At 43.6% G+C, this 24,155-nt stretch overlaps 1 protein-coding gene across 1 annotated transcript in view; it reads right to left on the bottom strand.

Moving 5' to 3' along the window:
* The window catches only part of HERC2 (HECT and RLD domain containing E3 ubiquitin protein ligase 2), a 1,611,099-nt gene that overhangs the window by 544,825 nt on the left and 1,042,119 nt on the right, over nt 1–24,155 (bottom strand). The window contains 1 exon segment of the mRNA XM_078658234.1: nt 19,481–19,652. Coding sequence (XP_078514360.1) covers nt 19,481–19,652 — 172 coding nt within the window.

Below are 24,155 nucleotides of genomic sequence, written 5' to 3'. Positions count from 1 at the left end.
TGGAGGTTGACGCTCCAGCCGTCGAGACGTGATGGACTACCTTCTTCGAGGATGTGTCCTTGGCCACCGCATGTGGCGCCGATGACTCGACGGCCTTCTTCGGCTTCGTAATTTTGGACGGAACGTCAGCCATTTTAGACGTCGTCGAAGCCGTATGTTTCGGTTTCGTTTTTGACGTGTCTCCGGCCATCTTAGATGTCGTGGAGACCGTAGGTTTCGGTTTCGGCGTGACGTCGGCCATCTTAGATGGTGTCGACTGCACTGGTTGCGGTTTCAGTTTCGATACGCGCAACAACGGCTCCTCCGGTGTATCCGTGGCCGGGCCCGAAGGCGGGGCTGGGGATATCGGTGCAGGGTCGTGGGTAAGGCCGAGTGGCGATCCCGTGACCTGAGCCTGAGTCGAGTAAATTTCGGGGCATAGCTCATCCCCTGAGCTATCTTCCGCGGCCCCAAAGACTTCTTCGTCGTCCCCTACCTCATCGACGTATTCAAGGTCTTGGCTCTGTCTTTCGATGTATTCGTCTGGATCGGCCTCGACCTCCGTTGATGGTGGTGAAATTTGAAGATGATGGCTTCGGCCGTCTTCTGCGGGGTCGTCGAATATGTCGTCGGGTGCCGGTGCTGCGTGCAAGGCTTCGAGGCGCGCCGCGCGCCGATGCTTGAGAGTTTTCTTTGACCTGAATTTGGAGCAGGCCATGCAGTTGTCCTCGTCGTGATTCGGCGAGAGACATTTATTACAAACTGGATGCACGTCGATGTGTGGGTACTTGGACCCACACACGGGGCAGCGCTTGAACGGACTCCGTTCCATGATGATGTCGTCGGTGTCTCGCTGAGAGTACAGGGCCTCGATGTCCGAAGAGTAGCAACTCCCCAGAAGTCCGACGCGAAGAGTCGGACGATGCTCGGGACCGTTCGCAACAATACCGACGCGAGTATCGAAGGCCTTTTGGCCTTAAGGAAGTAAACGTTCGATTCCGACAAGGAGGCGTCGAAATCACATCCGAACCCAATGGCGGAAAAAAACAATCTGGGGATGGAGCCGATGCCCATGCGCACTGTAGTCCAGGGGAGGAGCCACCTATCTCGTGATACTTCGAAGACTCTTCCAGGACAACAATGTGCAATCATCCGGACCCAACACTAGGCGGCGATCTATGCACTAGATATGAATTTAGCAGCCCACATGCCTCGAACGTCTATTTTACAGAACAGCAAGCAGTGAAAGGCCAAGAGCAGGCCGCAAATAGAAACTCACATGCACGAGCGCGAGGAATTTGCAGGTCCATTTTTAAACCCCCTACAAAAGGGCTCTTCGCTTCGTGAACCCTAAAAATGCAAATAAACGGGGCCAGGACAGGCCAGGACACAGCCGTCTAATTCCCCTCTTGATTTTAAACAACAACGAGCATTCTCCATTGGGGCCATAGCTGTCCTTAGCAAACCGTGTCTCGTACAACCAAGGCAAAAAGAACAAGTTACTTACCTTTGGTAACGATATATCTGTAAGAGATATAGGTTAGTTATAGATTCCTTATCTTAGAGTTACCCCCAGGTGTCAGACTGGATCCTTAGAAGTACCCCTGCGCATCAGTAGGTGGCATCAGTCGACTCTGCGTCCGTCGTCGGCGTCTTGGTCGTGCCTGCTTAGAAGCCGCCCCTACGTGCTGACATCAGTTCTGACACAACTTTCCACGTCAGAAGCGCAGAACCATGCAAGACACTGACCACTGGTGCGCCAAAACTAGGTCCCTGTAAGGAAGTCCCTATCCCTTGAAAACAGTTTGCAGAGCAGGGAGGATGGGTGGTGTGGTAAGGAATCTATAACTAATCTAGGTCTCTTACACATACATCATTACCAAAGGTAAGTAACTTGTTCATCTGAAAGAGACTATTAGTAATAGATTCCTAACTTTAGTATAGATACGCAGCCATACCAAAACCCGGATGACGGTCTGTGAACCAAGTTCACACCAGAAAGTCCTGGAGGAAAGAACAGGCAAAGTAGCCGTACCTCCGGACTTGACTATCCAGGCAGTAATGTCTGGTGGTCGTTTGCATAAATGCCCACGTGGCCACCTGGTAGGTGTCAATAAGTGGGACTTCACATGACAAAGCAGTAGTTGCTGCTGTAGCTCTAGTGGAATGAGCCCGCAGCCCCACTGAAGGTTCTTTTTTTGCTAAAGCGTAACAAATCTTTATACAAAGGACAACCCATCTTGAGATGGTATGCTTTTGGACAGCCCTACCTTGCTTGACACCCACATAGCCAACGAAGAGTTGATTGTCCACCCGGAAATCTTTAGTGCGATCAAGATAGAAGGACAGTGCACGTTTTGGGTCCAGACTGTGGAGTCTCTCCCCTCCTTAGAAGGGTGCGGAGGTGAGAAAAAGGTAGGCCAAGTGATAGTTTGTCCTATGTGAAAAGGAGTAACTACATGTCCTAAAAACCACTTTGTCGGGAGGCTTAGAAGAAAGAGCCTGAAGCTCACTCACTCTGCGAGCAGAGGTGATGGCAATAAGAAGGGCAGTCTTTAGAGTAAGGAGTCTGATTAGACAGATATGAAGAGGCTCGAAGGGAGCACACATAAGGTAAGTCAAGACAAGATTCAAGTCTCACTGAGGCATTATGAAAGGAGACGGGGGGAAGAGATGAATAATGACCTTAAAGAACCTATTAACAATAAGGGACTTGAACAAAGAGGGCTGATCCAATAGCCGAAGAAAAGCAAATAGCCTTTACGAGTGCCCAGAAGAGAGCCCAGCTGCGCCAAGGAAGGAAGTAACAAAGGAACCTCGGAAAGAGGGGAGGGGAGGTGATCCGAAGCCTTTGCTATGCACCATGACACAAACTTGTTTGATCAACAGGCGTAAACAGTCGTAGTGTAGTGTAGCTCCTATTTTCCCAATAGGCTCTGCGCATTGGAATAGTACCTACAGCAGTAAAGGCCTAGACCAGACGTTAACTAGGTCTACTACTGTCGATACTAGACTTAATTTTTGGGTTTGCCAGCTAAGCTCAGAGTTCGCTAGAAACTTTCTCGAATGTTCAAGGAAGGATTAACTCCCCTGATTAGACAAGAAGGGATTTAGTTTCTGACAACCATAGAACATGACAACTTTGCTCTCCCCTAATCAAGAGTCAATCTCAAGAGTCGTGTGAGCACAAGGCAATTATTTTACTCAGTCAGTACGTGCATTCTTAGTCTCATCAGAATGTAGAGAAAAGGAAGAGACGGGCGTGTTCAATAAAAGATGTTATTTATTGATCAGTCTCTTTTCTCGTACAAGAGAAATGGATCGATATTATTGCAATACTTATAGTTAAGTAAAGTGCATACATTAAAAGCAATAGTATAAAATAATACTGTAAAAACATTGATATGGTTTCTGAGCCATATGATGTTTAAAATGATTAAAATATATTTACATACACATATACATTTGACTAATTCAATTCAATTAGTCTTTATTTCGAATAATAAGAATTCATAAAAGACAATATACAGTCATGTACAATGTAAAATACACTAGGAATCCCTAGGACTAAAAAACACAATACACAAACAGTATACATAAAATACATCTGAATGGGACGATCAGTGCAAGGGTGCATTAAGTCTCTTAATTCGAATCAGCCAGGACCATCCCAGGAATTTAGCAACACAAACCACCACAATTTCCGATCTTACAACTTGCAGTTTCCTGAGTGCATCACGATAACCATTACAATTCAAAGATGCACATATGGGTTTTAGCCACTTGTTTCTAGGTTCACGGTATACAGGACAACCAAAGAAAAGATGACCAATACTTTCTTCCTGGTCAGAGCACCAGGGACATTTACTTCCTGTCTTCACATCCCATTTAGCAGTAAAGGAATTCACTGGCAAGGTGCCAGTACGAAACTGATGATAGAGCTTACGATCTAACACCTTGGGTATCAAATCCCAATACTGCTCTAATAAGGGAGTGACCTTGTGCAATAAAAATGTTCCTGTTAAATTAGTGTCCAGGGATTGGGTTACCAAGATGGATTTTTTCCATGCCCAAAAGAGCGCCTTAAACTCAGATTTGGATGGGAAGGTAGACCCCCCTGGATTTGACCAAAGCTCAGGAAGGCCCATCATATGTAGGGTGTTTCTAACTTCCCTAAACCAGTGTATTTTTTGTGCACCCCATAATGCTTTTACCTCGTCTAATTCCCGAGCAAAAAGACTAAGCTCGGGAGTGGACCAAAGGCGACGCCAGAGTGACACTATGCGATACTGGGCCAAGTCATTGATTGGTCTACAACCTAGGTCAAGTAACAAGGGTTTAATGGGTGCAGACTGCGGGAGACCTATCATGTTCCGTAGGAACCTATTTTGCGCCACAGCCAAGCATGAAAGATCTTTGTGACCCCAAACTTCGGCTCCATATAAAGTTGCAGAAAGGACCTTAGCCTCATAGATCTTAAGGGCGGGGGTAATACGTTTTGTAAAAGAGTTCTTTTGCTCAAGAAGCAAACAACCAGCCAACCTATTAAATTTCAATTTGGACGTCTCCAATTGGGAGTTCCAGTCGAGATGATGATCAAGAGTCACACCAAGATATGTCATGACCTTGACCTGCTCGAGTTGGACCCCGTTTAGAGACACAGAACAGATCGGAGGGGTTTTCCTACAAAAAACCATAAATTTGGTCTTTTCAACATTTATTTGTAAGTCGTTTGCATTACAAAATTCAGAAAATCTATTCAGGGCCACCTGGAGCCCTCCTCTTGTTTTCGAAAGGAGGAGGGTGTCGTCTGCAAAAATAAGCATAGGATATTTGCGACCACCCAACATTGGTGCATCAGACTGTGTATTATTAAAATATTGGGCCACCTGATTAATAAACAAAAGGAACAAGGTGGGGGCCAGGACACAGCCTTGACGCACCCCACGTTGTACAGGGAAGCATTCTGTCACCTGCCCCTGGCTACCCCATCTAACCTGAGCGAAATTATCCTCGTGCAAGCGTTGAACAAGGCTCAAAAGCTCTAAGGGAAGACCCATTGATCTAAGAGCTTCCCATAGCTTCTTCCTTGGGACTAAGTCAAAAGCCAACTTAAGATCGACAAACGCGGCGTATATTACGCCGCCACCCAAAAAAACCACTTTCCAAAAAAGTAATGAAAACCGGAGAACCTGGTCAATAGTACTGATGCCGAACCTAAACCCTGCCTGCATGGGAGAAAGTATGTTATTAGTGTCGATCCATTCCTGGATTCTTACTAAGATCATCCTAGACACAATTTTCTGAATCGCATCGATCAGACTAATTGGCCGATAATTATTTGGGACGGAGCGATCACCCTTCTTATATACTGGCAGGATTTCCGCACCTTTCCAGGACTTCGGAATCTCTGCGCCTGCAGCTATATTGTTTGCCAATATTGTGATATATGGGACCCATAAATCAGGATTAAGCTTAAAAAGGTCTGCGGGGATGACGTCTAGGCCAGGTGCTTTACCCGACTGGACTGACTCGAGAGCTTGTAAGGTGTCAGTTTCCAGAAAGGTAAGTCTATCTCCTATTGGTAACAGGGGGCTCGGTGGGAAGGTGGCTATTGTTTGATCCAGAGCTATATTTGGGTCGTTAAATTGTGTCGAGAAAAATTCAACCCAAGAATGTGCTGACACGTGGTTATCAGGTGTTTGAGCAACTGAAGCCCTTCCCCTCCTCACGATCAGCCAAAATTCAGTTGGATTGGAAGACTCACAGGCTCTAAGGAGGGCGAGCCAGTAAGAGTCATCCCAATCCCGCTTGGCTGCCCAGAGAGTGTGTTTATAACACTGCCTAGCAACCCTAATATTTGCAGTGTTCCTAGCCTTAACAGCAGCTACTAAGCTACTGTGAGCTGCTCTGCAACTCTTGTTGTACCATTTTTTGGACGCCTTAATGGGGGCAGATCTAGAGGGCTTAGTAAGGAGGTTCTTGAGACTCAAAAAACACTCCTCGTGGAGAGTGATGAAGGTGGGATCAACAACACCAGAAGGTACACATATACATTTGACTAAACGTACTCAACTGGTGTTTCTAAATACGCCTACCCCGTGTACCTGACCTAAGTCTAATGCGTGGGCGGGAATAGAAAGTTACAGTTTAAGTTAAGTTTGTTTTTGCCAAGTGAATAACTAAAGAATTCTCTAGGAGGGGTTATTCAGTTCTGTACCTGGAATTTAGGATGAATGAGGAATGGTATCTCTTTCTCTGCTCTCGATATTCCAGGCTGCCTGCGAGGGCTGCCCGGAAGCGCCGGTGCTGGGTCTCTCGGCTTGAGATAGCAGCGCGTCTCTCAGCGCGTCAGGAAGGCGGGGCTGTTGCCTGCGGGGTCTGCTTCTGCTCTCTGCTTCGGCAAGTATGGCTGCTCCGTCTTGTCACCACGCGTGTGTTTGCATAGGGCAAGGTCGGCAATATTTATACCTTAAAGGTGCCGGGATTGACGTAAGGATGGACATAGGTACGTCAATAAAGATGTCATACGACTTGCTCGTTAGCACATTCTTTACTAAAGTTCTCTGTGAAATCAAAACAATGGCCGCACGGATTATCCAGGTTGTCATAGGTTTGATTTGTTATGAGAACGTCGTATGCCTTATCAGGGGCTGGAGGAATGTCGCTTGTCTAATTAGATCTCAAGCGTTATGACCTAATCAGATAACACGTTCCTGTGCCGTAGTGTGACTGCGTCAGATAACGGTATCTGCATCATGGGGGATTTCTTGCCTCATGGGCTGACTGTTAGTTAACTAGCTAGGTAGGTTAACCAGAATATGGTCAGGAATAGGGGGATCGATTCAGAACCTATAGAAATACACGACACCCACTCCACGCTAACTATGGTCATATCTACTAATCTATGCATAGTATAACATAGTACAACATACTATAGAGTATAGTGTATACCTTACCACCCCAAAATACATAAATGCATTTTGAAATTTTCAAATATACTGAAAAATTGCAGTCATATATATAGTATGCACTTAAGCTATGAATTAAATGCAAAAGTAAACATGCATTGTTATGCATTATTGCTTTTTGGTATATGAGAAATACACATGAAATGGCTCTTAATATGGCTATACAGAAAAAAAGTCGAAACCATTTCATCACATAAAATATATTGTGAACATACCAGCGGGCAGCTAAAGTCTATTTAAAGTCTATAAAGTATCTAAAAAAAATAGAAATCTTAGTTCTCTAGGAATAGTTTCTTACTTTAAGCAGAAGATCAGTGTCCCGGGGAAAAATATATAGAAAAATATTTTAAGGGCTTGCTGAAAAAAGTTGCTGTCCGTGAACTGGATTGTAATTGTTCATGTGACTTTATTTTTTAAGTTGAAGGCCGGATTCAGGGAACGCCGTGTGCGAGTTTACTCAAAAGTCTCTATTTCTGTTCCGGAGAGAACATCATATCATTCAGGCTTTCGAAAAAACTGTCAACAGCTTCATGGGAAAGTTCCACTAAGTCGGAAATAGGTGTAACCATGCATTCATGCGCATGATTGTCTGCATTGACATTCTGATTTGCATTGCTGACAGAAGGTCGTACCTGTTCGATGCTGCTTTCATCTTGAACTTCACTACTCTTCAATCGCAGTGGTGAAGATTCCAGGAATGCCGTCATCAGAATTGGCAGCCTTTGAGGGCAGCACAGTGCGTGAACCTTGGTAGGAACCAACAGTGTATCTGCATCCACCGGCGCATCCGATTGTAGCGTCAGACAGGTGTCTAACACGCATTCTTCTCCGCATAGCAGACACCTTAGTACAGGTAAAACACACCTTTGCCACATTGGTCGAAATGATAGAAACCAAGTCATGTTTAGGTCTCTAAGCCGGGAAAGTCCCAGGATTTTTGATATCCGGTCCCGGTATCCAATGGCTAGGATCATTTCTTCCATTGTCGTGAGAGTTTGTTCTGTGACATGGGTTGCCATAACGAAAAATAAGGACTAGGAATAGGATTCCTGCAATTAGTCCCAGGATCAAGGGAAGTCCGCCAAAAATCGAATGGACGAAATCTGGAAAAATACCCAGTATGGCTTTGAATGGTGTTAATGCCATCGAAAATACTGTCTTAAATACCTTTGAGACCCCAGTGGTATCAGAAATATTTAAGATTTCGCTCAGGATTTCCGCGAAATGTACGGGGGAATTGGTTGATAATAATGTATGTATCTCTGCAGTCGTCCTTGCGACTTGTAGATCATACGTTTCTTTAGATGACGTGAGCCTTGTAGGCGTCTGAAGAAGCACTGTTTTCATTCTGCTTAAAGTGTCTATTCGAATAGAAGTAATTTTCAAACTGGGCCATGCCCTCGCCTCCCTGTCTGGAAAGGAGCTGGGGAACAAAGAACGTCCACAGCACTTGACCTTCGCCGTCGTAGTGACGAGATAAGGAGTCCCGGGCATAAGACTACAGCATCTGCGGTCTACAATAAGAATGTAACTCCCATTATAGAGTCTTTGAAGGAATGGTTCTATTTCAGTTGCAGGTGCGCCTTGCTGGTGACATGAAAGGTTGTATGAATTCCCTTCACAGGCTCCGTGCAAACTAATACCGTTACACAGAAGTGTGCCGCTTAGTGACATAGCACAATTGTTGCCACTAAGAAACACTTTCTGTCCTTTGTTACTGACACATGCATGTGAATAGGGCAGGATCCAAGTTGTTTTAAGGTACCCCTTTCCCAATTTTTCGTACATGCCAGCCTGTATATATTTTTGGCAGTATTGAAACCTGAAGGTTGAGATTGGAATATTTATGATTCCGTGGATTATCCATTCACTGACAGGTCGTTCTGACATTGTCAACGGTAATCTTTCTAGTTTTTCAATGCTCAAGATTGTATAATCAGCACCCTTCTGCGCCATACCGATTTGTCTATCAGTAAGGTTAAAGATTTGGAATAGTGACGTTGTGTTGATTAAACGCCAAGGCACATAGCCTGAACGCAGATTTTGTAACGTCCAGCCAAGCTGTACAATAGAGCGCAATTGTGACTGACCATGTTGTAATAACAGTAAGTCTTGCGATAATATATCGATTGCTGAAGACACAATGCTGTCCAATGAAAATATTCTGGAGGACAGAGTCATTAACCCATTGTCCACTACAGAAAGTGATTTTTCCAAATTGATACGGTCAATTTCCCGTATTCTTTCTGCTGTCTCAATTTGAGTAACCTTCCAGGCCTCATTGTATGCTGCATATACAGAGGCTGCTATAAAACGCTTTTGACGCTGTTTGCGTGGTCCCATTATGAAATCACGCAAGTCAGCACCATCAGTAAGTAAAGTTAGGTGTTGCTTAATTTCAGGCAGTGTGGAAGTTTGTAGCCATTGAAGGCATAATTTGCCCACACTGTAGGTTGTTATTATCCCTGGATGATGTCTTTGGGGATATCTAGGGTCTGGCCTGGTCATTTTGAAACCCTGTGTTTTATTCAGGAATCTATCTTGACAGTTATTTGTATCTGTGGGCCAGATCAACCATTGTTTCCAATCAGGATTTGTTCTGTTTTGGTTAAGTATATGGTTTATGTCTATTCCTTCATCTGTATCAGAGTTATTGCTAAACATTGTTGGCTTTGGAATAGACGGGTTATTTAAATCTTTGATTTTGGCTAAGCCAAGACAGGTGGTTTGTTGAACAGTGTCATTTAAAAATATCATTTGTTCTGGGATCATGCAGGCTCTAAACAAAGCTTCTAAACCCTGTACTTGCCATTCTTTTGTGCCCCAAACACTTTTCAAATCAACATTTTTGTCCCAATAATCGAATCCAAAAGTATTCATTTTTTCAAAGAATGAATCAGAATAAATCAATTTTGTGTTGGTTATCATGGTTTTGGTCCCTGTCTTGTTTGACAATTTGTAATAAAATGTTTCAGCATTACTAGTGTTAAAACCTTGAAAGTATGAATATTTGTCATAAACGGTTCTAGAGCTCCCTTTTGGAGGTGTAGCACAATGTTCCCATTGATTAAAATTTAAAACATTTCTAGGTTGTGCAGATTTATGCAAGAAATGGTTACCATAGTGGTTATAGCAATACATACTATCATAATTTGTAGAACCTTGCAAATAATCATGTTTTGTAAATTTAGCAGACATTACTAAGTCAGACATCATATTGTTTATACTTTCAAAGTCCCAATCATCAGCAAATGAGTTTGGTTTCGCAAAGTCACTCAAAGAGATCTTAATTTGGTGTGGATATTTCAGGATCTCGACCGGACCATAAATTTCATAGTCAGTGTTGTCCCAGGCTACCCCACCAGGTATTGGAATTGCTGTGAAGTTGGCTGAAGAAAGTTCTGAAGAAAGTTCTCGTTTCTCGACGTGTGAAGATGTGTGTGGTTTGAGGACCAAGTTGATGTTCTGACTTGCTGTGTCCATTTTAGCATATTTTCCCTCAATGAAGCATCCCAAAGTAAATACCATGATGAGCCAAAGTATGAGGATAAATGCACCAAAACCCACCCAAAATTCAATCCATGGAGAAATCAGATATGTTTCTTTTAGTTGTTTCAAAAGTTCCTTCGCTTTGTCTTTAAAGGATTTTGATGATGGCTGTGTCTTTTGTTCGCTGAAGCCTTCAGAGGAATCATCGAAGTTGATGAAGTAACCGGATGCAGTTCTGTCAATTGTTCCAATTGGTTCAGGATTTTTGTTTTTTGCATTTTCACTTGGTACTTCAGTATAGATTGGTGTGTCTCTGCTAAATGTCTTTATTTGGGTTTTCAGAGGTCTAAGTTCTATTGCATTGTTGCATAGTCCTTGTTGTTCTTCTGTAGGCGTTTCGAAAGTGATGAGCCTCTTTGTTAGGACCTCTGTACTGGTAGCAAACCTTGGTGTTCTGCTACTTATTGGGAGTCCACTTGGCCTACTGTTTGTTATTGGCCACATGTTGTGGTTTTACCAGGTCGATTGATACAACTCGGTTCTCCTTTTTTCCAGCAAGTGGCGGTAGTACAACTGATCTTGTCCCGTTGACAGACAAGACAGGAACTGCTTTTCTGTAGGAAGGCCCAAATTCCTTCTTTACCGCTATCTTTTCCCTGACTAGATCCCCGACTTTTGGAATCCAGACAGGTCTTGCTGGGACAGGTGGTGATTCTTCAGTGGTCGTTGGCTGTTGTTTCAACTGTATGTTGCTCAGGTCTTTTCTTGTTTTGTTTAAGTCCTGCAAAATAGCCAAACGGTCTTTGACATCAAAGCTTTTTTCTATTACCACTGAAGTCTGACTATCAAGGTCAGAGATCAACATCCTAGTTCCGAATAATAATTCGTACGGACTGAATCCCTTCAGAGAATTTCTTGGCAAGTTATTTAGACTACGTTGGACACTTATTAGATGTTTGACCCACCCAGCTCCCGAACCTAATATCCTTTCTATTATAGATTGCTTTCTGTCTTGGTTTTTTCTTTACACCATCCCATACCCTCAGGAAGGAAGTGAGAAGATTCCCGCTGGGCTGTGCTCATTTGGCCATTCTTTCCCCCCCCAGGCTGGATTGCCTGAGAAAAAGAAAAAAATGGTCGAACGTAGCATGCTCTTAGCGTATATGCCATTTAGACTCGCAAATCTTGTATAACAGTCCGGACGTCAGCCGAGTGCTGTGGATCTACATTATAAGTGGGAACTAGCCTGTATATGTTAATCGCAAGCCATTCTTTTTAGTGGTGATGTTATCTGCCGTGATTCGACGAGGTATTAAACTGCTTCTCTCCCCTCTGCGATCTCTGTTGCAGTTTGGGCAGTTTTTTACAAACATGGTGTAGTGCAGGCTCATGCCTGGCCACCAGTACCGTGATTGTAATTCTTCCAGAGAATCTTTTAATTTAAGGTGTCTATGACCCTCGCCCATGTGTGCGTCTGCGATTAACAAGTGTCTCCTGTCCATGTTTGGAATCACTCTATCCCCCACTCCAGGGATTCGAGCAAAAGGGACGGAGTTTGCATCGATTATGTATGTATAATTGAGTGGATAGTTGATCGGTAACGCTGAGCAGTCGCCTTTTGATGACGTTTTCACCGCCAGCAATGTTTCACCGTCAATGTATTTTAATGTACGCTTTTTTCGATCTACGGGAGCCGATTTAGTGACTGCCGCTGCGGCTGTTTCAGCCAATGAATTCCCCACAACGTGAACGCCATCACGTTGATGACTCAGTGAGTGAGTCACGTGAGTCTTTGGTAGTTCTTTCTTTAAAAGAGCTACTTGTTCCCAGAGAAGTCTCTGCTTTATTGGTGCATCTGTGTCATCTTTGTAACCGTTCTGAATCCATGTCTGCAAATCCTTGTTATATGCTTTGACGCAGAAATATGAATCTGACACTATAAGTGTCGGGAATTCGCGATCCGCATTATCTAGCGCCATTTTCAAAGCTATTATTTCAGTTTGCATTTCTGAATTTGTTTCTACTGAGTGTGATTTTGTTAATAGAGGTCTTAGTTTACCTCCGCGCCACACTTCTTTTGTGATCTCACATGTGGGGTTGTATGCATGTTCTCCCCAAACGGAGGGTTGAGCATGTCCGTCTGTATAGATTACACAGGCGTAATGTCGTAGAGGCAGAATGTCGATTGGCAGAGGATACGTCTTTTCATATTTTAGATTTTTTAATTCTTCTAGTTCTTAAAAGACTGTCAACCAGGCAATACTTGATAATTCATATCCTCCGTACTGGATTTTCAGATGGGCAATTCTGGATTTTTTGAAGTTGAATTTGTAACCCTCTGCAGCGAAACCAAGTATTATGGTGTTCACTCTTTTCAAGTGAGTCTCCAAGTCATCATCTGTTAAGTAAATGTCATCGACATAAGATAATGCTTCATCATCATATTGTTGTAGTAATTCTGTTACTCTCGCTGAGAATACCCCCGGGCTATTCTTGTACCCCTGGGCTAACCGACAGAATTGTTTTTGAGTGCCATTTACTGAGAAAGCTGTTAAATATCTGCTCTCTGGTGCTATGTTTTGACAAAAGAATCCGTTGGAGATGTCCAAGGTTGTTTTGTATTTTTTGCGCACTATGTTATTCATTAGTGCAGCACTGTGTGAGTTTTGCACTGCAAAAGTTTTGCAACATGTGTTAAGGTGTCGGTAATCCAAAACTAGACGATATGAATTGTCTGGTTTGGAGACCGGAAACAAAGGGTTGTTCATTTGTGAGGTGCAAGTTTCAATCACCCCCTGGTATTCTAGCTGATCTAGTATTTCATTTACTTGTTTTTTAGCTTCTTGCTTAATTGGGTACTGCCTTTGTGCAGTTGGTTGTGATTTTAACTGGATTTTGTGAGGAGGAGAATCCTCATCCCATCCTACATGATTTTTATATAAAGCAGGTGCTAAGGCCACTGCCCACTTTCTAGCAAGTGTGTATTTTTTATGAATCGGGATTTGATTCGAGAAGGCAGGCATAATTACTTCTTCGCCATGAGGGCACTCCCTGACATACTCTGGTGGCCAGTCTTTTTCAGCTAGAAGTATGTCATAACCCTTTGAGAGGTTATCCCAAAATAGTCCCCTTATTTTCCTAGTCTTATCTCCCTCTATACGTAATGTTATCTCGTATATTTTGTGGGGCTTGCTAACTCTGGTATCTGCAGTTTCCACTTGAAGGTATTCATTCGTGTCCACTGTCTCCAGATGATTCATAAGGACTTTGCGAGCTATGCTCACCTCTGCTGCGCTGTCTAGCATTGTCTGAGCCCATTCTCCGTTTTTCAGTTGTGTCCTCAGTATTCTCGGCATTGTTAACTACCTTGATACTGGCTACCTTCTTTTTTGGAAATTGTGATTTCTTTTTCAGTTGAGCAGGTTCCTTGTCTTTGGACTTGGCGTGCTCTTCTGATCGTCCTCTTCTTTCCGATTTCTGAGAGGAAGTCTGAAAAGATTGAGAGGGACGTGTATCAATGTCTTGATATCTATTAGGTTTTTTAATATTATCCCTATTTCTATGGTTATATCTATTCCCAGAGGGTTCACTCTGAGGCGACCTTTGTCTCGGGTTTGGAGATTTCTCTCTTTGCCTAGGAGACCTTCCTCTGGACTGGAATTTCTTTTCTTTTGGATTGGATTGTTTGTTTCCATCCCAGTTCTTTTTTGGTGAATTATTATTATTATTAAAAAACATTTTTTCTGGACTTGTAGTCAGTTGCGGTTTTACTGGTATTCCACCTAGACTATCTCTGCCTAGTTCTTCATAGGAGTTTTCTATGATTCTGGCAATTTCAGCTGGTTGGTCTGCTATATCTGTCTCTTTTAACCTCTGGCGGATCGCCACGTTTGCTGCTTCACCCTTTATGTTGGCTAGTAATATAGCCGAGACCTGCTTGAAGTCTTTTAGTAATTTCATACCAAGAGTTAAAGCAGGTTCTGGACCGTATTCATCTTGAATTTGTTTTAGCACATCTGGTATTACCGAAATGGATGGAACACCGTGCGTTTTTGTGTAGATGGAAGCAAAGACTGTACCCCAAGTGTCACAGTCCTCAATGTGTGGTGCGATTCCCATTGGGAGACATATAGTCAGAATCCTGTGTTTTTCCAGCGGGGTGGTGTCAGGAAACACCGCCTCTATTTGGGTAATTTTCTGTGCCAACCAGAATGGTATCTGTTCCCGTTTAGCTGGAACTTTACCTAGGCAGGATTGGATGTTCTGTGGTGTAATTTTATTTGTGTTCCCCTGGTGAGGGGTCAGCTGTGGAAGTTTAATCGCTGGCTGAATTGTTGAAGTCCGCATTACATACTGAACTAATTGTCTGTGAATTTTTAGTAGTTGTTTTAGCTGTATTAACAGCTCTGCTGCAGGCATTCTTTCGATGTCTGGATATGGTGTGTATCCGGCTAAGACCGGCCACGTTGCTCCTGGTCTTCCTAAAGGACCGAGCCTTGTAATGTGATTATTATGTTTTAGGGCGCCATCAAATAAGAGCAAATGCTCTTGGAATTTGAGTGGTACTTCCACCTCCTCGAAAGGAGTGTACTCATTAGGAGGTTCCTCTACTTTGTAATAGTGGAAGTACTTTGTTATAGTATTAGCTGCTGGAAAATGTATCCATGTATAGTATACCTCTGTCTGCCGATATTCGTGTGCCTCGATTACGAATATGACTGTGCCACCTCTAGGTGTCAGTCCATTTTCTATAAGTTTTAAGGTTATAGATCTCCTTTTGGCGACCGGAATGAGTATTATATCCGCGTCTGCTGCTTGCATGGTAGCATCAGCATCTGCTATTTCAGTAGCTAATCTAGTAACCTCTCGTTCTTCATCGCTGTCCATTTTGCTGACAGGATGGTATTATGTTTATTTGCAGATCAGGTTTCTTTATGGAAACAGAGATTAGATGCACAATATTCTGGAACTGTTTTATCCTTCAACGTTGACTAGACCAAGAACCATACATAGGAGTTCCCTCCTGCGAGGTTTTGGAGGATACAATAACCTTTCACCCACTCCAGACGTCTTTGGAGTATTTGGGAAAAGGGGTCTGAGTGAGAAAGCACGACTGAGTTACTCTAAATGTCTTACGTTAGTTTTATCGCCCTTTCCAAACGCGTTGGGCGCCATGTAGTGTAGCTCCTATTTTCCCAATAGGCTCTGCGCATTGGAATAGTACCTACAGCAGTAAAGGCCTAGACCAGACGTTAACTAGGTCTACTACTGTCGATACTAGACTTAATTTTTGGGTTTGCCAGCTAAGCTCAGAGTTCGCTAGAAACTTTCTCGAATGTTCAAGGAAGGATTAACTCCCCTGATTAGACAAGAAGGGATTTAGTTTCTGACAACCATAGAACATGACAACTTTGCTCTCCCCTAATCAAGAGTCAATCTCAAGAGTCGTGTGAGCACAAGGCAATTATTTTACTCAGTCAGTACGTGCATTCTTAGTCTCATCAGAATGTAGAGAAAAGGAAGAGACGGGCGTGTTCAATAAAAGATGTTATTTATTGATCAGTCTCTTTTCTCGTACAAGAGAAATGGATCGATATTATTGCAATACTTATAGTTAAGTAAAGTGCATACATTAAAAGCAATAGTATAAAATAATACTGTAAAAACATTGATATGGTTTCTGAGCCATATGATGTTTAAAATGATTAAAATATATTTACATACACATATACATTTGACTAAACGTACTCAACTGGTGTTTCTAAATACGCCTACCCCGTGTACCTGACCTAAGTCTAATGCGTGGGCGGGAATAGAAAGTTACAGTTTAAGTTAAGTTTGTTTTTGCCAAGTGAATAACTAAAGAATTCTCTAGGAGGGGTTATTCAGTTCTGTACCTGGAATTTAGGATGAATGAGGAATGGTATCTCTTTCTCTGCTCTCGATATTCCAGGCTGCCTGCGAGGGCTGCCCGGAAGCGCCGGTGCTGGGTCTCTCGGCTTGAGATAGCAGAGCGTCAGGAAGGCGGGGCTGTTGCCTGCGGGGTCTGCTTCTGCTCTCTGCTTCGGCAAGTATGGCTGCTCCGTCTTGTCACCACGCGTGTGTTTGCATAGGGCAAGGTCGGCAATATTTATACCTTAAAGGTGCCGGGATTGACGTAAGGATGGACATAGGTACGTCAATAAAGATGTCATACGACTTGCTCGTTAGCACATTCTTTACTAAAGTTCTCTGTGAAATCAAAACAATGGCCGCACGGATTATCCAGGTTGTCATAGGTTTGATTTGTTATGAGAACGTCGTATGCCTTATCAGGGGCTGGAGGAATGTCGCTTGTCTAATTAGATCTCAAGCGTTATGACCTAATCAGATAACACGTTCCTGTGCCGTAGTGTGACTGCGTCAGATAACGGTATCTGCATCATGGGGGATTTCTTGCCTCATGGGCTGACTGTTAGTTAACTAGCTAGGTAGGTTAACCAGAATATGGTCAGGAATAGGGGGATCGATTCAGAACCTATAGAAATACACGACAGTAGTGGAGGAACCCATGGCTGCCGAGATGGCATTAAGACTTCTGGTGGAAGGTCAAAAGCTGTCAACTATTGCCGCTCAGTCTCCAGGCAAGGTGGTGGAGGCTGGACAGGTTCAGGTGGAGGACCGTCCCCTGCTGCTGCAACAGAAGATCCTCCCGAAAGGGCAGTCTGATCGGAGGATTGATGGCCATGTTCAGGAGTTCGGGGTACCAGACTTCGTGCCCAGTCCGGGCCCAAAAAATTACATGGGCCTGGCCGCGCTTGATCTTCTTCAGCACTCGGGGCAGAAGTGGCACAGGCGGAAAGCCGTACAGAAGATCGCAGTTCCCCTCGTGATGTAAAGCGTCACCGAGCGATTGCTGCCTTGGAAACTCCAACGTGCAGAACTGCAGACATTGCGCGTTCTCTTCAGTGGCAAACAGATCTAACAAAGGATCTCCCTACTGCTGAAAGAAACCTTGCACCACCTCTTAGTGAAGATGCCATTCGTGATCCACCTAGCACCGACAGCTGAATTCATACACTCTGGTGTTCAGAGCACCTGCTAGGTGTTGAACCACCAGTGTCATGCCCTGATGATCCAGCCAGTCTCTAGGATCGAGAGCAGACACAATCTGAGCCAAAGTGAGCATTTTGAACTTCTCCTTGCGAAGGAAGGGATTGAGAGTCCTGAGGTCTAGGATAGGATGCAAGCCCGTGTCCTTCTTGGGCACCAGAAAGTAGCGGGAATAGCAACCACAACCTACTTCTGGCACAGGGACACTTCCCGATAGCTCCCCTAGTCAAGAGAGCTGAAACTTCTTGGTGCAAAGCGCCAAATGATCCTCCAACATGCGATCGAAAGACGGTGGAAAGGGGGGGAAACAGTCTTAAAGGGGAAGGCGTAGCCCCTTCAGACTACCTGCAAAACCCACCTGTCTGACGTGATGGTTTGCCAGTGGGGGATGGCAAATCCTGCCACCCACTGCCTGCTGATGGGCCTGAAAGGTCAGACTAGGAGGGTTTTGGAGGCTGCTGCCCGTCCACTGGCTCCCTGACCCGTGAGGTTGCTGGGTCCCACTATCGTGGCCCTGCATAGGCTGGGCAGCTTGCGAGGACCGGTGGCTAGACTGGACTATAGATGGTGGGGTGCTCCTTCTGTAGCCATGAAAGGGGTGAAAGGCAGACTGTAGTGGACAGGAGGATGTCGCAATGCCAAGGGACCTAGCCGCAGCTTGAGAATCCTTTAAGTGTTCCAGCGCCAAGTCGGCCTGGTCACCAAAAAGTTGATGGCCATCGAAGTGCATGTCCAGCAGAGTTGCTTGGACATACCCTGAAAAGCGAGGCGTTCTCAACCGGGCACGGCGCTGAAGGGCTACCGACGGGCAGCGAGTCGATGATATCCAGTCCACAGCAAATCATGAATTTTGCTGCGTCTCTCCTATCTGCCACGGCCTGTGAGAGAATGGCCCGGTCCTCCTATGGACACTGAGGCAGCACTTGCGCAATCGTATCCCATATTGTATGGGAGTATCGACCCAGGAGGCATGCAGTATTCACAGACTGCAATGCCAAGCTGGAGGAAGAGAACATGAGCTTCCCAGGATGATCCAGCTTCTTGGATTCTCTTTCTGGAGGAGCAGAAGGAAATGCGCCTCTGGAAGAAGAAGAAGCTTGGACCACCAAGCCCTTGGGGAAGGGTATTGGGTGAGGAAAATGGGATCGCTTGGAGGCGGCGGTGGGCAATCGTCCGTTCCACAGGAGCCACTGTGTTGGGCTTGGACCAAGTGCAGAGAAGGACGTCAGTAAGGGCTTTGTTAAAGGGCAAGAGATGTTCTGAGGAAGTTGCTGCAGGCTGAGCACCTCCATCAGGAGATTAGCCTTGACTGCCATATAGGGGGCTCCAGGCCCAAGGCTTTTGCTGCCTTACGCACCACCACAGATTAGGACGCTTCCTCCTCCGTAGCCAAGGTAGGGAGAGAAAGCATGCCAATGTCTGGTGAAGTGTCCAGAACATTAGTGTCACCCAATTCCAATCTCCAGTCCGGCTCTTCCAGCTTGTCTGCCAAAGAGTCCAGCGACCCCCATCCAGTCCTCATCGCCATCTTCAGGGCAAAAGGGAACACCTGAGATGAACAAGGGAACAAAAGTACCCTCTGGCATCGGATATGACGTTGCCCCGGCTCTGGGTCTCATGTGGTATTTTTGAAGGGAAATTGTACTGAAAAAATAAAGCATGCCATACTTGATCATATTGTTTATAGTGAGTAGTCAGTATTTACATAGAAAATGCTCTTAATTGAAAATATGTAACAATTATTTTGCTGAGAAGAAAGCAGTGAGAAGAAAGTACTTTAATAATGTTGCTGTAGGCTTGTCATATTTCATTTCAAAGATGTAATTAACCAGATTGTATACCTCCTCAAAATGCAGTCAACTACACAAATAATGAACAGTTAATATTTTGGCATGTGAAATGGGCAAAGTGAAGGAAAAAAAACTGAGAAGATAGTCGAAGCATCTTACCTGGCATACATTATCTGCAAAGCTGTTAATATGTGAGACAATGCCTGCTGTTTCAAAAGGTTCCCATCCAGGGACAGAAGAATCTTGGCAAGAGAAGGGCGATTGGGTTTGGAATTGTTCCCGCCACTGATTTTATTACTGGCAGTAGAGGAGTCAGCATCTGAGGGGACACCTACAATGGAGATATGGGTATTAAAGCAATCACATACTTAAACAGTGATTTTGTTGCCTATATTTCATAGACACCTTCAAAGCCCTTTTATATTTAAAAGAAAATTTGAAGTGGGTTAACAGATTTCTTTTTTTAATCATGCGATTAAAAAAGACCACTTCAACAGTTGGTAAATTTATAAACAGGATAGGTGGATTGGTTTGAGCTTGTTTTAACTCAGCTTGAGTAGAGAGGAAAACTACAACAGGGGCGATGCATACTTTTGGAGCCAGATTACATATTGCAAAGATTTGATCTCTAGCAATCGATGTACTCCAAAACGGACTGCGGGAGTGAGGTGGAGGGAACAGTAGGAGACTATTTGCAGAGCTGAATGGGCTGCCATGATCTAGCCTTGATTGTGCTTAGTTTATTTCCGAAAGCTGTATGTTCATGTGCACCATTTTGACACGTGTACAGAGCGAGCACCCTTGCGAACAAACCCATAAAACCCACATAGACAGGGTTGACACATACATTCACTCTTACAATGAAATATGGGGCTAGTTTTAAACATTTTGGTCAAGGGTGAATTTGGTTTCCAGTCGTCCCTGAATGCAGTAACAGCATCAATGAGAGAAACAGACTAGAGGCACTATTTGAAAAAAGTCTATTCCGGCACCAAGCAAATTAGCAATTCTTTCATTAAAAAAAGTATGGCTGGGCCTTCTTACTCCTTTTTTGACTTCTCCTTTCTCTCATTTTGTGATGGCCACAAGAAAAAAACACACCTCCAATATAAAGCAAAAGACTCAAAGTAATCTCAGAAGACTTCTTACTGTTCATCAAAAAAAGTTTCCACATACAATACATCACAACATTACCACAACTATGTAACTTTTACCTAATGAGTACCATTCCCTCTGCAGATTCTTTACTTTTGAAAGATTATCCAGTTTTACATCCAGTGGCATGAACAAAATGATTACCAACCGACTAAATATGAACTTTAGCTACTTTTTCTTTGCCTGCAAGTGTCAGCATTACTACATAATGTCAACTATTTTCGTAAGCCAAATTCCTAAATGGAATTGCGCTATTGTGAGAAGGTGACTATAGGGTACCCCCGGAACTGTGCTGATGTGAGAAGGTGAAAATAGGATACCCCCAAAAACACATTCAGGAGGAAGACGTGTCCGAGACAGGACCTCTTTGGTTGTGAGCGGCACCGAAGTGGGAAGATTGGAGGCCACCATCAACAAAAGTGAACAATCTGTTGTAGCATGCCAAAACTAAATAGCTAAATTCATTTTTCTCCAGAAAATGTGTTTCAGAATGGGAAGAGCAAAATGACTTACCTGCGAAGGAAGGAGGAGTAGGTTTCGGGGGGCGAAAGTAACCCTATAGCAGGAAAAAAATCCGAACCCTGACTGTTGGTGAGAAGGAGGAGGCAGGCCCATAATTTTTGTAGAGGTATAGCCGCGTGAGAAGACGATGAGGAGTGGAGGTGTAAGGAGAGACAAGACTTGCTGGAAAGTTCCTGCCCCAATAAGAATGGAAGGGGACTAAAACTACCGAAGGAAGTTGGGTTCGAGCCTTACAAGCCAGGTTTTAATCAACAGAGCAGGAGACTAGCTACGAAGCAACACCCTTCCTTACCAGAGGTTCTTTTTCTTTCTAGGTGGAAAGAGCTTGAGACTACCATTACTTAAAGAAATACAGGGAGTGAGAATCTGGGAAGAGAAGCCCAACCCCGGTGGGTCAAGGGGGTTGGACCTGATTAAAGTAGAGGGTAGAAGTTAACCCCAATGAAGCCCAAGCTCAGATTATGAGAGTTATGAACTGAGGTTCATAAGCAAAGCCACAATGACAACCCTGTCTGTGAAGATTAACACTACTAGGAAAAGACTCATGAAAAGGGATAAGTCATAAAGGTTCTAAAGTCTGTGCATGAACATTAATAAACCCTTCTGTCATAACACACAGCCTGCATCCGGATTTGTCACTGGGCAGTCAACAGCTGGAGCTTTCTCTTTTCTTTCTAGAAAGGTACTGAACAATCGCCATACCCACTTTATCCAAACACCACAGCTACTTCACCTCCTTAAACTGCCTTAGAGTGACTACAGCAACATATACATGCACATTCACTAATCTATATTTTCCCTGAAGGACTATTCTACAGCTGGTGCATTTACCACAAACAGTTATCTTTATAGAATCCCATTAAATAGCTAAATTCGTTTTTCATGCATTAGTTGTAAAGTGTTCTTTGAAGAGGCAAGAACATGGCCTACAAATGTGTTTCTTGAAGAAACAGTGTATTTAATGTTTGCCTTCACTGGCTTTGTCATAGTACAAATAATCTGATGCAAGCCAGTAATATTAATGGAACCAATACATGAAGTTGTGTCCGGGGCTCAGGAAAGGGGATGGTTTAAAAGAATGAAACCACAGACAAAATGGACATTGCGCCCATCTATGCCTTAAGACAACTTTCTAAAAAAACTAAAACTCAAACGAGATCATGAGGAAGTAGTAGGTAACAAAGCACACCCAGAAAAAAAAACAGACCAAAAGTCGGGTCCTACACCCCCTACCAGTTGTGTAGATTGCTCTAAACTTTCATTCAATATGTAAACTATTTGGTAGATACATTTTTGAACCTCTCTATTGTCAACCTCACTTTGCCTGTGATTGGTCGACCTAACTTGGTAAGAATGCCAGTCCTTTCTAGATGTCGCTAGTTCCAGATTAAGCTCCGCTATATACTAGGTCACTTTTTAAGAAATACATGCACTTGGTAACGTGTTTGTGGGAAAAATATGGAACTTTACTGAACTTGGAAGTGGTGGCAGCTTTTGTGCAAGTCGAGCAGGTCAGACATGTGTAATGTTCCAGATGAACAAGTGACGTAACTTCAAAACTGTTGCTTTTGGTGCATACTTTAATCACAGATGCCTCACCTTTTGGATTCCCTAAGCACCAGACTTGATCTTGAACTTTCACAGCAATTTCTACTACACAACTGTAGTTGGTGCCATCGAATTCTGCTGGTGTTTTGTATTGCATGATGAACTGATGGTAATGAGCGGTATAATGGTACCATCCGTGCTCACAGATGTCGGTTTTCTTTGAAAACTCCTCAATGCCATCAGATGCATATCAATCGTGACACATCATAACAAGAGTATTCAAAATCTAACTTGGCACCTTTTTGGAACCATAAAATCTACTCCAGAGATCGAAGAGGAGGGATTGCACTCTATCTTTTCGCATCTCTAGGGCCACTGGTGAACTTGCAAGAGCATTGAGGCTCAGAATAATTGGGGGAAACCATCTGGGAAGCTATGGGTTCACTGCCAAGGCTCCCAGTGTGGATACAAGCCACAAGGATTACAGTTAAAACTGGTACCTATGCAATCTCTGGAAAGGATGTACCTACTATTGAAAGCATATGTCATTCCTACTGCTAAATAGAATGAACTTTTGATTTAGGACTTCAAGATCCAGATGGTCATGTGTAGTGGCCTTCTTGGGCAGGTCACAGCTAGAAAGTCATCTCTGATCATGAACTCTTGCTCACCATTCTACAGGAATCTAGTGGAGTGAAGCACTTATTCCACCATTGCGCTTGAAGAGGACTGGCTACATATTTGGAGACTTAACTAGTCTCAACGGTAAGAGCTCTAGTGCACTTTTTATCTTAGTTGAAAATAATCATAGATGACAGTGCAATAATTCAAATGCTGTAAACAGTGATTACTTTAAATGTGGTACTTTTTGAATGGCAGTCATTTTATTTCCTAGTAGTATAAAGCTCAAGAACTTGACCAGCAGATTCCTCACTTCCTTCCTTGACCAGGAATTGTTGTGGTCCTGCAAAGAGTTTATCAGTGCATGATTCTAGAGACAATCGTTGTTGGTACAAAAAGAAAGTACCAATTGTCATTTGGATAAAAGACTAGTGATCCTGTTTGGTCATGTCTTTGTTTCCGCAAACGGTGTGGTGCAATCATTGCTATAAATAAGGTTCTAGAGATTGAAGATAAACCAAGTTGTAGTATGTACATAAGTAACTGAAATTCAGCATATGTGAATATTTAGTGATTGCTAAGAGACACAGATGTAGAACAAAACTTCTAACATTTATCTCATGCAGCTGCTGTCTTGGTGTTAAGAGTTCCCTAACAAGTAAAAAAAAAGAATCACAAATACCCTTCTTTTTCAGGTGACTATTACTGAATATCTCCGCTAGCGACACTGAGGAAGGGACGTGGGGGGGGGGTAAATACAAAAACAAGTGTGAATAATTAGCTTTTATTTTTCAAATCTCTTTCCCTGTTGTCCCTATCTCAAACTCTTTCCCTCGCCTGGGCAAGCCAACTATCTATGCCATAGAGGCAATCACATTTGGTGGTGAAAGGAGGCGGACTTTTGAATCTTCGTGTAAGCTCTAACAGGAAGGATCTGACAAGAGAGATAAGAAATCTTGGATTAGAGAGTGTCCACCAGAAAAACAAG

This window comes from Lissotriton helveticus, chromosome 8 (assembly GCF_964261635.1).
Source record: "Lissotriton helveticus chromosome 8, aLisHel1.1, whole genome shotgun sequence".
NCBI classification, from domain to species: domain Eukaryota; kingdom Metazoa; phylum Chordata; class Amphibia; order Caudata; family Salamandridae; genus Lissotriton; species Lissotriton helveticus.
The sequence above is the reverse complement of the archived record's forward strand: the minus strand, read 5'-3'. Positions and strand labels throughout refer to the sequence as shown.